This window comes from Nipponia nippon, unplaced genomic scaffold, assembly GCF_047370975.1.
Source record: "Nipponia nippon isolate SJK-2023a ecotype South Korea unplaced genomic scaffold, ASM4737097v1 scaffold_7, whole genome shotgun sequence".
NCBI lineage: Eukaryota > Metazoa > Chordata > Aves > Pelecaniformes > Threskiornithidae > Nipponia > Nipponia nippon.
The window spans coordinates 30,780,739-30,796,730 of record NW_028262391.1 but is presented as its reverse complement, the minus strand read 5'-3'; the positions used below and the strand labels follow the sequence as shown (position 1 = coordinate 30,796,730).

The 15,992-nt window shown below is 48.8% G+C and overlaps 1 protein-coding gene across 4 annotated transcripts in view; it reads right to left on the bottom strand.

Moving 5' to 3' along the window:
* Positions 1-15,992, bottom strand: part of CNGB1 (cyclic nucleotide gated channel subunit beta 1) — a 33,059-nt gene that overhangs the window by 12,780 nt on the left and 4,287 nt on the right. For all 4 annotated transcript variants that reach the window (XM_087740110.1, XM_087740111.1, XM_087740112.1 and 1 more), the window contains 7 exons: positions 13,209-13,383; positions 11,285-11,392; positions 9,290-9,419; positions 8,904-8,946; positions 6,420-6,558; positions 1,255-1,353; positions 98-255 (listed from right to left, as the gene is read on the bottom strand). In XM_087740110.1, the coding sequence (XP_087596236.1) occupies positions 98-255; positions 1,255-1,353; positions 6,420-6,558; positions 8,904-8,946; positions 9,290-9,419; positions 11,285-11,392; positions 13,209-13,383 (852 nt within the window). The remainder of the gene's footprint in view (positions 1-97; positions 256-1,254; positions 1,354-6,419; positions 6,559-8,903; positions 8,947-9,289; positions 9,420-11,284; positions 11,393-13,208; positions 13,384-15,992) is intronic.

Genomic DNA, 15,992 nt, shown 5'->3' with positions numbered 1-15,992 from the left:
TTAAGGTCTTTAAATTGTTAACAAAGCAGCTGTCTCCCTGAAAACAGCGTGTGTAGGGACCCATCAGTCAAACGCTCCCAGCCCCACTTGAACTCACATGCCACAGGGCTCTCATCGTCCGAGGTGACATCGGGGTCGGTTAATTTCTCCTTCACCTTCTCGGTCCTCTCTTTGAAGAGCTTCACCAGCTCCTGAAGCCGGTTGTTGATGATGGTGCTGCTCAGGCTTGTGGCTGAACCAATGCGCGTGGGCAGACTGCAAGGAGACCGTCAGCCATTTCATGCAGGTAGGAAAGCCCAAGGACATGTTCGTGACCCATTTTTTAACCTACAGGATCCTGAATTAGGATTTACCCATATTTTTTTGGTTATTGTGTAATCAGAAGAACAACAAGTTAAGGTGGTTTCAGTAAAATACCATCAAGCAGCACCAGCCTGAGCCTCGTCCTTGCCCTGGGGTGTGAGATGCCCTCAGAGGGACTTGGGAAGCACCCAGGTCTAAGGCTGGATTGCACATGCTTCGGAGAAGAAGATTTTGGAAGAACTATGGGGTGAAAATGTGCACCAAGCCCCTAAATTTATAACTATATCATGTCTTTTCAGCCTCTCTATTAAAACTAGGTTGGATTCAGACCAGTATGCTTTACCTAGCATTACTGAGAAGCATCACTATGAGGGAGGACAAAAACAAGCTCATTTGCTCCAAGCTGGTTTGTTGTGATAACTGACACAATGATTTCTGCCCAGGAAGAAGGCAAAATCCTGCACCATGTGGAGGTGAAGACCCTGCCCAAGACTTTGCTTCCCAGGGAGGGCAGCTCCCTCTAAGGCTGTCCCCTGGGGCTGCAGGGAAGCCAGGACCTGGGGTGTGTGATGCACAGCTTGTGCTTGCTTCCTACATGGAAGAAAAAGGTTATTTCTCCACAATCAGTAAAAACAAGGTGTCCCCACAGTGCTACAGCGTATGTAGATCAAATGTGCATCTTCTCTGTGGTTCAACCTAGTCTTAAGGTGAATAGCTCTACCTGGATACAGGAAAAACAAGAGAGCAGTTTCTGCTCCAGGGAGCATCGTGATCTTTTTTTTTGGAGAGGGGGTGCATTACTTGTTACACGGTGCTAGACCTGCTGCAGACACGGCTCCCTCTCCCTTTGGTATCCCAGCACTTCTAGGATCTTTGCTATTTCCATCCAAGCCCCAGGATCTGAATCCCTGGGAGCCTGGCTGATCGGACCCCCTTGGTCCCACCACACACCTCTCCCTCTGCTCCTCGTCCCAGTCCAGCAGTGCTCGGGTGGGGGACTGGCTCACTGGTCCCTCATCCAGACCATCCGCTGGGACCAGCAGCTTCCTCCTGCGGACACAAACACAGCAACCGAGGCTCAGCTTTTCCCCCATTCTCAGCCAGCTCCTCTCTCTCCTCCTCCCAGGCTTCATCTGTTTCCACTTCCCCTTCCCCTACCAGGGTCAGTTTTCCCCTAATTTTTCATGTTGCCTGAAATCAATGGGAGCAAACCACCCTGCTCCTTTGCTGCTAAAGCCCTGTTCCTCCTTGGGTACCACTGAGCCCATGGCTGCATGGGCATGCAGCCACCTGGCCCATTTTGCAACCCATTTTGGGTACCTGGCAAGATGCATGAAGGGAGGGCACCACTCTGTGCTCGGCCCCAGTGCCACACCGTCACGCCACTGCACTTCGAGAGGCAGGCAAGTAAAATGCAATACCGGTAAGGTGGAGCAAGAAAGTGAAATCTGGAAAAAAGGGAGGGTACTGGGGACACCGCCTGGGTCTGAGATGGCTCTGTAGCACCTTAAACCTCTGAGACAAAGAGTGAATTGCAGAGCAGCGGGTACATAACATGGACCCTCTAACGGCTGCTGACACCTGCAAAGTGAAGTGCAATGTACAACAGCCGAGAATGGCTCCAGGTTCAAGAGGAGCACTATAAACGCTGTCCTGGTGATGCTGAGCCAGTGGCAGCTGATGTCTTCCTAGAAGATGTGTCCTAACACAGTTGGTGACTCCCTTTGGCACAGGCGGGTTCTGGGACAACTTCCTTACATGTGGGCAAGGAACGTGGCAGAAAGAGATCTGAATATGAAGATGACAATCACGGCAAAAATCTGGTTTGCAAACCTGCAGTCAAGTCCAGAGTTTTAACTGCAGCAAAGAAATTGTCTTCTTCCACCACAGCTGTTACTCTAAATTAACCAGGATTTCACCAGCCCTGGTGCAAAATGGCTCAGTGCCACATGTGGAGCAGGAGCCGGCAGGATGCCGAGGGAGGTCGTCCTGCCATCGCAAATCTCCTGAAGAAAGCCAAATGTGATGAACCCACCCGCCTCCAGCCTTGCTGGCTCTCAGGTGTGCCCTGCTGGGAAGGGGAGCAGATGAACAAGACCAATGAAACCTTCATTCCCCAAGTGTGCAGCACAGGGTCACAGGAAAACCACCAACCCCCACTGTTAAAGTACCCTCAGATGTGGATGAAGAGGTTCCCAAAACCACACCAGTTTGGAGAAATAGTCCTGCCAAGGTCTGTGATGTTGTTAGGACGACATCCATCACCTCTCACTGGTCTCCAGCTCCCCTTCCCCTGCCTCTTCCCCTGCCTCTTCCCCCTTGGAGCACTGCGCTGCCCCATTGCCACTACTCATCCATGAGCAAGCCCAAGATGCCTACATGGACAGCCCAATGGCCTCTTGCTCTGTAAGGAGGAACCTGCAGAGAGGGTATTGCTGTCCCTGCTCTTTGCCTGTGGCATGGCTCCCCATGGGCCACAGAGCTCGTGTGCTCACCCTCCGAAAACATGCAAAGCTTTGTGTGTCAGCATCCATCTGGGAAAAAATGCCTCTTTTTGTTTCAGATTAATGGATGCCCTCAGAAAGATGTAAAAGGAGATAAATGTCCCCAGGAAGGCTGTAAAGCCACAGGCACAGGAAACATCCCTTGGTACTCTGTGGTGCCTGTAGTTCACCTGTGTTCCCAGCAGACATGGACGTGAGAAGGAGCAGGAGCTACCCAAAAGCAACACAAACTTCAGTGGATTTTGGAAACTGGTGAGTGAAGGGCTCAGAGGGAACCTGGGACATTACGTTAAGTCCCATGGAGAAGCTCAGGTATGTGCAACCCTAAGTCCAAAACCCTGCCAGGTCTAGAAGTTTCTCAGTCATCTGTGGGAAAAAAGGGAACCTGTGTGATAATTTCTGTGGAAAATGTTCGGTCCTTTGATACAGTTCAGCTGCAGGGAATGTTTTTTGGGAAAGGACCTCCAGGCCACTGGTCAGAATGGCACTAAAAGCAGATTTTTTTCCACTGATGCACGAAGACTTCAAACTGCATCTCCTACAATATGAAGTGACCCAAGAGACGCATAGATAATGAACAGGAGGAGCGCATGTAGATCAAGTAAAAGCTAAAGGTGAAAGATTAGATAAGTAATTAAATAATTAAATTAACGATAAGTTAATAGTAAATAAATTGAGAAGTGGAAATGCATAGCACAACGTACAAAGAGCTCACAAACCCTCTTGCACAAATGCAGAAAGCCAAGTATAAAAGAATTTGAGTACAAGCAATAAAAACGTAAATTGCCACCCCAAAAGACCAGTTAGAGAGTGCAATTACCTAAATAAAGCTATAAGGTGAGCAACACAAGGCCAGCAGCTGCTGCCTGGGCTTGGCCATTGGTGTGGACCATGAGTCACTGCTCTGATGCTGCCCAGAAGTGAAGCCTCCAGCTACGCTCAGGTAGCTCTGCGGCACTAGCCACCACGCAACCATGCACTGAACAGCCAGCCTTGATGGAAGACCCTGCTGCAGCCTAAACATTGCTCCATTTTCAATGCCCTTGGAAAGCTGCGGCCATAACCACCGGGCTGTCCTGCAGCTGCCCGGAGCAATGCGGGATGCACGGTGTCCCTCATAGGGGCCCTGCCCATATGGCATTGTCTGGTGTATCCTGGTGTTTATCACCTGCAAGAGCCTGTTTCCAGGCCCCAGTTAGACAATGAGTAGCTCGTTTGTGGTGAGTCTTTTGTGACTCTGTCTAAACAAAGTTAACCCTAAACCTTCACAGCCCCATGTGGGAAAAAAACTCAAGACTGTGGCCAATAGAAGTGACTTAGGATAAAAGGATGATTGTTCAATGCAGAGTAGATGTCCTCTTCCTCTGAAAACACCAGCTGGAGCTGATCATTTTCCTTCTGGTTCAGAATGATGAAATTTTATTTCTTTATGTAGCGAAATAGGAGTTGCTTGTTTTTAAAAATCTCCAGCTCTACCAAGGGACCTCCAGTGTTTTCTTGAGAGACACTACCTGGAGACATGGCAGAAAGGTTCATATGCTCATATGTGTAACTGCAAATATACAACCTGCTTTAAGAAATTAGTAGAAAATATCATGAGAAAACTGAGGTGCTCCAAAACTAGCTCTACTGAGGAACCATAGGATCACAGAATGATTTGGGTTGGAAGAGATCTTTGAAGAACATTTAGTCCACCCCCCTGCCTTGGGCAGGGACATTTCTCACTACATCAGGTTGCTGAAAGACCTGTCCAACCTGATCTTGAACACTTCCAACGATGGGGCATCCACAACGTCTCTAGACATCCTGTTCCAGTGTCTCACCACCCTCATCATAAAATATTTCTTCCTTATGTCCAATCTAGACCTATCCCTCTTCCATTTTAAAACTGTGTCCCCTTGTCCTGTCACTACATGCCCTGGTAAAAAGTCTTTCTCTGTCTTTCTTATAAGTCCCCCCTTACATATTGAAAGGCCACAATAAGGTCTTATAACTTGATAAAAAATGATGGTGGGGACAGAATTGTACATAGATAAGCGGATCTAAATAAACAAAGGTTGTGCCTTTGGATTGCTGGATCCTGGGCTCCAAAGATGCCCAAGATGTGCTGGGATGAATGACATGGGTGTTAATCTGAATTGTTGTCCTTTTTCTACATCAGTTGAAGGCATAAGAAAAAGCCCAGCACCTTGACCCTGATTCAAAGATGGGTGAACATCTGCAGCAAAGTCACAAATCCCAGGGAGAGGGGCTTACACAGCTTCATCTGCTATGCAAGGAGAGAAGGACAAAGCTAAACTTCAAATGCTCCCATGATGGAAAATAATCTCAAGGAATAAGGTCAGGAGCAGTTTTGGGAAGTGTCTGATTTACAAGAACAGAGAGAGCCTGAATCAGGTGGCCAAGCAGAGGCACTCCCTGCCTTTTGGGGGACCTCCCAGGACAAACCGCAGATACTGCTAGAGAGGGAGTTGCAAAAAAGCCTCCACACCCTGCTGGGGAGAGCCGTGAGGGGTGCGCTGCACCAGGCATGGAGCGCTGCAAGAGCTGCTGTGCCTGCTGATGGGACTGGAAAACATGAACTTTTCTGTCTTAGAAAAATAGCCTGTCCTATTCATTAACCCAAGAGAGAAAAACGCATCTTGAGCAGCAACTGCCAAAGGTGTTTCCCAAGACCGATCCTGAGCACTCTGTGGCTGAGGATGTGAGCCTCGACCACTCTCCAGTGATGAGCTTGTTGTCACAGGACAATTTTCATCACTGGGCTAACAGAAAAAAGGCAATGAGATTCAGCAGGCTTTAAATAACTGGCCTCTTAATGCTGTTAGTATGTGTACTGCAGGTATTTCATTATGGCTCCTTGGGCTATGCTTTCACAGTTTAAAAAGCTGTTCAACAGACTGGATTATGGGCACTTTTGCCATTTTATTTTCAAGTCCTCCAGGAGCTTGTTTACTAAAAGATCCAAACTATTGAGGATGAATATAACACCTGGTTTTCAGCACAGAAAAAAACCCCTTGCTTTTTATTTTTAATCTTCTGCAAGAATGAGCCTCAAAAAAAACCCAACAACCAAAAAAACATTGGCTTCCTCCAACCTCAATTTTAAAGCTCAGTTTCAATCCTCCCCCTCTCTGAGCATCCTTGAGCCGAAGGCGCAAACCCAGGGGGGAGATGCTGCAAACCCTTCCAGCAAAAATGCAAGAAGAAATTTTTTGGTTTTTATGATGAAGGCCCGTTATCCAGCACACAGACCCCCATGCTCTGAATTTGGGAGCACAGACATGTGGGACAACAGACAAATGGGACCTGACTACGGCCCGGGGATCGAGCCCATCTCCAGAAGGACACATAGACAGGGCTATTCCCAGCTCCCAAAAACTTTAAACAAAATTTAACCATTTAATTAAAAAATGCAAATGAGAAGCAAGGCTTTTGCCATCTCTCCTGCCTTGCACGGAGTGACACCCGCCACACACACATCACCCCAGCTCACTGTCCAAACCTGCCAGAAACAGGTTGCTCCATATGGCTGAATAAATTTTCCTGTACTGGCACTGTTGGGAGGTGAGGCCTCGGGGATCCAGGGACTTTGCTTGGGAAGGGACATACCTGGGGGATGCCGGTGCCATGCCGGGCACCGCCAGCATTTTGGGAGCACCGGCGGTGGGCACCGGTAAGTGGGTACCGTCATTCTCCAGAGCACCGCCTCCGCTGTCCACATCCTTGATGTCCACGGTTGGGTAATTGCCTGGCCCACAGAGAAGGACAATAATTGCAAGTGAGAGGGGTGCAGGGTCCAGCCTGTAGCCAGGATGCATCCCCAAGTCCTGTTGCCTCTGTGGAGCTGCCCCCAAACCCCCCAGCATGCTGGAAGGACCCTCCTTTTTCCTCCATTCCCTTCTCGCCTGGCACTTCCTTCTCCTAACAGTTTGGAGCATTTCTTTCTCTCTTTTGCCCAGTTTTTAACACTATAAGAACCTGCTTTCCTTCTGCTTTCCCAGGTTGCAGTGATTGCAACTACTCTGTGCAAGCGCTAGGTTCCCGGGGTTCGGAAAATGATGGAGACGAGGATTACCAGCTGCAGGTATTATGCAGGAACCCAGGATTTCCAGCTGCAAACCTGCCTCCCAGGGTCTAGAAAATCTCCTGGGTCTTCTGAACATAAACATATGGATCATGCAAGCTCCAAATTACATGAGCGTTTGCTTTTCATGCAGAATAAGGCACTATTTAAATAAGCACTTATAGCCTCTGCCTTTGCAGAGGTAATAACTGCTTCCTGCCATAAGCAAGGTTAGAAGCAGGAAGGTTGGATGTTTAGAGTGGGTAAAGAGCCAATGGCCCAAGGGAGAAATGGTGCTGGGGGTTATTTTGCCTAGACCCCGTCCGGGGTGTGAAGTGTCATCCCTTTTCTTAGCTATGTAACAAAATGCAATGAGTTCCTGCAGGATTTCTTCTAAGGGGGGGTTTCACATATCTGAAAGACCCTGTGCATCCCCTCCTGTCCCACACTGATGTGGGACCAGTGGATCAGAGCGTGGCTCGATCAAATCACAGAGCAAAAGCCTGTTTGAGTTGCAAAGTTAAAATCCCATTGTGTGTAAGGAAAAGCAGCAGAATTTGGCTTGCTGGTTAAAAACAAAGCAAAGCAAAGCTACAGAAACATATTTTGTACTTCTGGATTAAAAGGCAGAAAATTGTGAACGGCAAACCTCTGTCTTACTGTCCTCTTGGTATGAGTTGGTTGCACAAATGCTAAGGAGAAAACTGCATGTGCAGTGGATATTTAACCCTCTGCCTGCAGGTCCTTCAGGAGAGTTTTTGGCCAAGCAGGTCAAAACACATAGCACATCTTTTACAGATATTTGCAAACGCTCTCTAGGGGTTAGTTAGAAAGACACATAGTGATGAGGCAGAAGAAGAAAAACCATGAATTTTGTTCTCCAGCCTCTGTGCTGCAACATGAACCATGCTTTTATTTATTTTTTCCCAAAAAAGCAACAAAAAGCAACTACTCCAGGAATAACCCCTTGCCCCCTCTCAAGCTATGCAAGTCCATCGTCAAAGCTGACATCTCTAATACCTAGGGGGGATTGCTCCTCATTGCAAAAATTGGGGTTGACAACTCCAGCCTTTGGCTTGCTGGCGACAAGGACAGGGATGCAGGAGGCAGCGGTGGCTCGGTAGCTGGGGACATTGGGGAGCTGCTCTAGCACGCCACAGCCAGGAGGGGAGGTGTCCCTGCCATCGAGCGGCTTGTCATGCACCAGCCAATCTAGCTCGACGTCTCGGGCACGCTCGGACATGCTGCTAGGCGCCTAGGTGCTTCAAGCAGAGGACAAGGCATCTGCAGCTGCAATAAAACACAGAGTGGTTTGAGATGGGATGGTTATGTCAGCGCAGAGAAATGCAGGGTTCCTGGAGTTTTTGTTGCCACCCACCACTCATGGATGTCGGTAGCACAGGACAGTGGTGGTGAGCATCCTACCATGTGTTTTTCTAGCATTGCTGCAAGATCAGGGTGGTCTGCAAGGGTTGCATGAGCGGAGAAAACTCCAGCCTGTACCAGGGTTCAGGTCAAGCCACCCTTTGTGCAACTCCCTGACATCGGTGGAGTTATGCCAGGACCTGCCTTTGCTCACTCAGGCTGTGATGGCAGCTCACCACCTAAGTTTCACTACCAACCTGTTACCTTCTAAAAAGTTATATTAAAATGCACTTTATGCCACTGGTTATTTCCCAAATTGAGCAAAGTGGCATCCTTTTTATCCCCCCCACCTTCTTCAGCTGAAGGAGAAACTCCTATTTCACATTAGAGACTGCTTAATCAACAAGACTAAGTACTGCGTAAGCACCAGCCTTTCAGAGCTGGCTCCAGCTAATGACGATATTGCCATTGCACTGTGCCCATGGGATGCTTTAAGCTAGAGAAAAGCCCCAACTGCTCACACAGGCCCACGCTGCAGAAAACTCAGCTGCCTGCTCCCAGACAGTGAGCAGCAGGGAGGGAAAAGCTGCATTTTCCCCTCGCTGGGCATCGCATTGCCTGCTTCAGTTCATCCTAATCTGATATTACACTGCTATATATTATACCTTTGGCATCGGTTTCAGCAGCTTCAGCTGTCTCCTCTTCCACCTTCAAAAAGAAAAAAACATTTTAAGGAGAAAAAAACCTGCTCTCTCAGTAAAAGAGCAGACTTTGCAGCTTGCCCTGTATCCCCTGACCATTCGCCAGCCTCTTGGCTTATTCAGTGCCAACATTTTAGGGTGAAAGCAACCCCACCTTGGTGCACAGCTACTGCTGCTGCCTCAGGTTCAGAGATGGGGACATCTCAGTGGGAAACATTTCCAGTGCTCGTACCGGTGCCTGCTCCTTACCAGGGCACTGCGTCCCCCTGGACAAGCTCTGGGCCCCCAGCATGCACTGGGCAGCAAGAGCTCATTGCAGACCTGAGCCCAAGCAGGGAGCGATGCCGTACCTGTACAAAAGCACCTTCGAGATCACTTATCTCAGCTTCTTCCAGCTGCTCAAACCTGAGGGCCTCCTCTGCAAAGTAGACTTCATCTACACCCTCGTCAGTGGTGAGACAAGGCGACCGGAGCAGGGGTCTGGATGGTACAGATCAAGCAGAGACAAGTGTCCAAGCTCGCTTTTGCTCTTTCTGAGGTTGGGCACATTGCAGATGGGAGGCATCACATCAACAGAGGGGCATCAGGTCAACAGGGATGATGCACGGCTCTCCCAGTTTCAGGGAACACTGCTCCTCCAGCTGCGCTGCAAGCCCCATTTGCAAGCGAACAATACCACAGAAATCTTAGCTTAAGACAGGAGCAGTACAAAAAAAAGCACTGCTTAGGTTAGAAGGGACTTGGAAAAAATACTACATGGGAGGTCAGGAGAGAGGTGCATAAATGATGCAGGGTATTGCATATGCATAAGCAAAAATTGCATATGCAGCAAGATACAGGCAGTATGTTTCTCCTGCTGTGCATAACGATTTCTCATATAATTAAAATTTGCCAAATAAAAAGCTGAGAGCCTAATTTCCAGGCAGGGGTGCCGCGCAAGCACCATCCGAATCCCACGTTTGCTTCTGCAAGACACCACCAGTACATATAATTCTCATTTTCCTCCAGCAGCAAGCACAGATCTCAGCTCCACCATTCTGACAAAGGGGGCTCACAAATCAATTTTATTGGTTTAATATAACTTTACAACTGAAAAAAACCCACTTCATCATGTTGTTCTGTGCACTTATCTCCCGATTTGCTCTTTCCTGGCAAGAGATGCAAAGGGGGGATTGGGGATACTGAAAAATTTTAAGACAGCTAAATGCATGAAAATTGAAAAAACATCTTTCTGCATCCTTGGCAGGTTCTAAGGCAGAAGGTGTATGTAAACAAGCAGTGCCTGCTTTTTCTTTTATCTCCGTGTCTTGACAAACTGTTATTTTCCAAGGTCTTTTTAAAATTACTTTTAATAATTCCCCCTCTCAATTTTTTCTTAATTAGGCTCCCTTCAAATGCAATCGCAAGTCTTTTCACCCTAATCTAGAAAACCTGTCAGTATCTCTCTTTTCCCATAAACAGATAAACACATTGAAGGATGGAGGAGCATCTCATTCACCCAACAACTGAAGCTCAAGTTTCTATAGTAGAGCTCCAGGAACAGATTTTGATAAAATAAAAATATCTGGGTTTAACACTGAATAAGCATGTGTTTTCAGCTTCTTGCTGAAAATCTAGCTACTTCAGAGGAATTAACAGAGAATAATATTGTAGCACTAGGTAATAAATCCCTAAATGTTTATCTCGCATGAAATCAGAGCAAACCACTAAACTAAGCAGAAAGATTTTTCTAAATACCATCTAGACCAAAGTCATCACCTACAACAGCTGACAACAGCTCGGCTGTTTTCCACAATAGGAAAAAATGTTAAATCATACCTCCTTGTATTAAGTAGCATTTGCAGGTACAAGACATAATCCTGTCTTTAAATTCAGCTCTGTAATACTCATAATAATCCAGACAGCCCTGAATTAATGCGTATGGTTTTAAATAACATGGTCCCTCTCCAGGAGCTGGGTGCTCCCAGCTCCCGATGAAGGCAGAAGCCAGGGCTCCTGCTCAGCCAAGCCGCTGGACCCCGTGGGAGGGGACGGCCAGGGGCTGCGGTTGCTACGGGCATCTGTGATGGAGATGGAGCCTGTGTCACCAAGAGACACTCGCCTGTCACCAAGTGCCGCGTCAGCAGCGAGCCCTGGGGTGAGCCAGTTTGTGAAAGCATCCCTCCCATGCGCATCCCTCCCAAACGCACCCCGGCCACCCGCCAGGCTGGGGAGCTCCTCTCTGCCAAGAGGAGCTCGCTCTCCATGGGTGTTTCAGCCTTCTCTGGCTTGTGAATGTGGCTGAAACAACAACTGCGTTCATGCTCGTTTCCAACAAAGCCATAAAGGCAACAGGAGCCACTCACCCTGCACTCTCCTCCACCTCTTCCTTCTTCTCCTCCTCCTCTTCCTTTTCCTCTTCCTCTTCCTCCTCCTCCTCCTCCTCAGCAGTACTCAGGGAGCACAACCACAGCCTGAGAAGGAGAAACTCATTAGGTGAAATCCAAAAAGTATGTCTGAACCTCACAAGAGGAGCACTGCCAGTCTCCACACCCCCTTTGGCCAGAGATGCTCTCCCTCCATCCCCCAGCCAACATCCCAGGGGGCACACTTGGATACACCAGGCATATGCTGTTTCACAGCCCATTAGTATCTGCGGCCCCAAGGGAGTGGGAGGAAGAACAGGAGAAAGTTTGGGAATGCAAAACTAGAGGAGTCCTAGAGCCTTCAAATTCCTCTTGCGGCAGGGGGAGAGGATGTGCTTAGGGGTCATTTGTTGCTGATTTTGATCAAAACCTCCCTGTTAATGAAATCCACCTTCCAGGACAGGATGTGCTTGCTGTCCACAGCTTCTCAGGCTCGCATACTAAGGGGAAAAAAAAAATCTGAAAAATATTTTTATAACATGTCCAGTGTTTTCTGGCTGAGCAGAAGGGAGCTCTGCTGAGTGAATGTGGCTCTGGACATCGCTTGTGCTTAGTGCAGTCAAGCATTGCCCATATCAGAGGTGGGGACCACAGCACTTGCCCTCCCCTGCACATGTGCTGGGAGCATTTTGGGGGGCTCCCAAACCTTTTGGGAGTGTGCATGGACACCTTTCATCCCCCTGCTGTAATGCAGCCTGCTCCTGGCTCTGAATGCATTGCCCAGCCCTTGGGAGGACGTCAGCAGGGGTTTCTTTCGGAAGTAGGATGAACTATATAGAGAAGACTACCATTTCCAAATGTCATGACAGTTAGATACACAGTTGATAAGAACGAGGTCCAAACCCTCTTGCCTTAGGGCCAAAATCTACTTATGGGAAGCCTAAGCAGAGCATCCTTCAGCTGTCCTCTGCAGGGCAACGTGACGCATTGCACTCATGGCTCTGCCACTGCCTGCCCAACCCAAATCTCAACACCAGAAGAAAAGACTGTTTGTCCAAACATCTTTTGGGTCATTCTGGTGCCTTCCTGTCCTGGTTTCAGCTGGGATAGAGTTAATTTTCTTCTTGGTAGCCGGTATGAGGCTGTGTTTTGGGTTTAGGATGAGAACAATGTCGATGATGATACACTGATGTTTTGGTTCTTGCTAAGTAGTTGCTAAGTGGCGCTCACACTGGTCAAGGACTTTTTCAGCTTCCCATGCTCTGCTGGGTGCACAAGAAGATGGGAGGGGGCACAGCCAGGACAGCTGACCCAGACTGGCTGAGGGGCTATTCCAGACCACGTGACGTCATGCTCAGTATATGAGCGGGGGGAGTTGGCCGGGGGAGGGGCAACAATCGCTGCTTGGGGGATGTGCTGGGCATCAGCCAGTGGGTGGTGAGCAATTGTACAATGTATCGCTTGCTTTGTGTTACTATTGTACTATTATTACTTGGTTTTATTATTATTGTTACTATTACTATTACTATTACTATTACTATTACTATTACTATTACTATTACTATTACTATTACTATTACTATTACTATTACTACTGTTGCTACTGTTCTATTTTTATTTTACTTTAGTTATTAAACTGTTCTTATCTCAACCCACCAGTTTTCCCCTTTTGCCCTTCCAATTCTCTCCCCCATCCCACCGTGGGGGAGTGAGCGAGTGGCTGCGTGGTGCTTAGTTGCTAGCTGGGGTTAAACCATGACACCCCCTCTTTGGAAACGGGCACCTCAGCTGCCCACTGTCAGCTCCACCACCAGTACTGGCAAGGAGGGATGCCCAGGGACATGCTCATCCCCTCCCATGGCCACCACACTGGTGGCCAGAGAGCACGCAGAGCTGCCCATCAACAGCATCTCCCTTCTCCTACCTGTTTTCTTCTTCCTGAGGTTCCTCCTGTATGGGGGGAAGGGGATGAGCTTCTGCCACCAGCTCAGCCTCATGACCCCAGGCCATCATCTTGCACGTGGCTTCATTAATCCAGTCATCATCGATCTCTTCCAGGATGAGGTTGGTCTCCTTGGGTTCCCCAGGGACAATATGAACTGAAATGGGAATGGGGAAAGGGAGGTGATGAAGTAAGAGTAGCACATTTTCAAGAGACCAGGGGTAGGGCCAGGGCAGATCCCACATTTTAGCTGCATGGTACAACAGCTGCTTGATGCATAGGTGCTGCTGCATGCCAGGACTGAAGCATGTCTCAGCCTGCACAGACCCGGGCAGCCCCAGTCCCCTTGAGCTGTGCCGGACGCATGCCTTGGGCACTTTTGCCAGAAGGGAGAAGAAAATTCACCATCGGAGCCAAAGTCCTATGAAAACTGTAACCTTTTGCATACAGATGCCTGTTGGCTTCCCTACATGCACAGCAACCTCCACCAACAGACGATTCGGCCCGTCTCCAGGCCACATTTTGGCTCTCCTTGCAAACAGAAGCAGCTGCAGGAAGAGCCCAAAGCCTTTCCCTTTGTGAACCCCAAGCAAAACACTGTCCTAGCACAGCCTGAGGACCCTGGTTTTGCAGAGCGAGACTCAACCCAGAGCCTGTGTTGGAATGCTCTGAGCCCCATGCCTCATCGGCTCCAAGTGCTCCCCTGGGCACAGCATAGGAAGCATCCCGCATGCCCTGTCAGTTCCCACCATTGCTGGGGGAAAACCTATGGTGGGTTACCAGGGAGGTTGTTGGACCAGCTGCAAAGTGAAGAGCACGGGTTTGATCCACGACCAGCCCCCTCCATGTCCCAGGGATACCCATCCGACCACGTCAGGCACACAGCAGAGAAACAGCAGGAGGAAGCACATCCACACACTGTAAAACCAGTTTATTTTGAGGTCTGCCTGATAACAAAACTTACATGTCCGCAGCGAAGCTAATAGGAAACGTGCAAATTCAACTACAGAAAGGCAGGAAACCCATCCATGCTCAGCTCTCTGCCGTATTTACCCACCCCTCAGTGCCTTTAGCCCATTCCCTCTAGATCTCCGTTAATTAAAATGTGGGACAGCAATCAGGGAGATGGCTTTTAAAACACATCACAACATTTGGGTACATTATATGAAAACAGGGCAAATAATACTAAAATTGGAGCCTGGTACCAGCAGGGTTCATTATAAACACAGGGGATGGGGCTCAAGGTGATTGCTTGGCTCATGACTCATCGTTACAGCTGCCTAGATCATCCTAAAGAGATGCAATGAGACGGTGGCCTTTCAATATATCAAGGGAGCTTATGTGAAAGATTGAGAAAGACTTTGTACCAAGGCCTGTAGTTACAGGACAAGGGGCAATGGTTTTAAACTGAAAGAGGGTAGATTTAGATTGGACATAAGGAAGAAATGTTGAACAATAAGAGTGGTGAGACACTGAACAGGTTGCCCAGAGAAGCAGTGGATGCCCCATCTTTGGAAGTGTTCAAGGTCAGGTTGGATGGGGCTCTAAGCAACCTGGTCTAGTGGAAGGTGTCATCATTGCCCATGGCGGGGGGGTTGGACCGGATCATCTGCAAAGGTCCTTCCCAGCCCAAACCGTTCTGCAACTCTAAGGTCTGTACTAAAAACCTGGTGTGTAGGGGCTTTCACCCCATCCAGCCCAGCATGCCTGCATTGGCTATGCCTGCCCGCACACCTCTGGGTTGGAGACAGCCCCTGGGATCCCTTCCTGCCAGGACACTCCTGCTGCCACAGTTAGTGCTGCATCCGAAGAGCTGTGAGCTTCAGGAGGGAGCAGCTGTAGTTCGGGGTTAGGAGAGTTTGGGATAAGGTCTCCTATAAGGAGAGCTTGGGCAAAGGCTTTTAACCATTAACTCCTACCTATTCACCTAGAGATTAACCTGACCCACCTGCATTTGCAGCTGCAAACCAGAGCCCTTTCCATTTGCTGGGAGAAAACACTCAGTTAATGGAAGAAAAGCAATAAGAAGCTGACGAGAGCTTAAAGAGGTTTATAACATTACACGTTGGAGGCAGAAGTCGACTAAAAGAAGCCTGTAGGCTTCAGCTGGAGGTCTCAGGGGTGAATATTCAGATGCTAGGGGGGGTTTGAGAGGGCCAGGAGTGCTGGAAGGCTGCAGCAAGAGGCTTTCTTCCTCCAAGGTGTCCTGAGTGATGCTTTTCTACCCTCCTATAAATTATAGCTCCCATCTCATCAACATCATCCTGCAAAACCAATAGCTCCAGTTCCTGGAGCCAAAAGGGAGCTGGGATGGGACAGCCATGGGACCAAGGACATGCAGCCAGCACCCCTGCGCCAGCCTTGGGTCCCTGCCACCCTGGCTGGGAAGGAGCTAGAGACCATTTGCAGATTCCCCTTTGCTTTTCCTCCCCAGCTGCACTCTCTCCTCGTGTTGGTCTCGTTTGGTTGTGGGAAGGGCTGGCTCACCACACTCTTCGTTTTCCATTTGTTTCAGAGGCACTAAGCCCCTTTGCCCCCTGAAACAAAAGGAGAAGGAAAACATTAATGAGCGTGCTGGCAGTTTGGTGCTGGGGCAGATCTCTTGCTCGACCCAGTTGCTCCCTTCCTTGGGCAGATTAAGTGACCTTGAAATGCCTCAAGGCATCAAAGTGAGCTGTAATGCAAGCCAGCTGCGCATAAAGGGTGCGACTGCCCTGCAGATGCAGCAGCATCCCACTGGCTTTGCCTCTTTCCAAGGTCCACAGC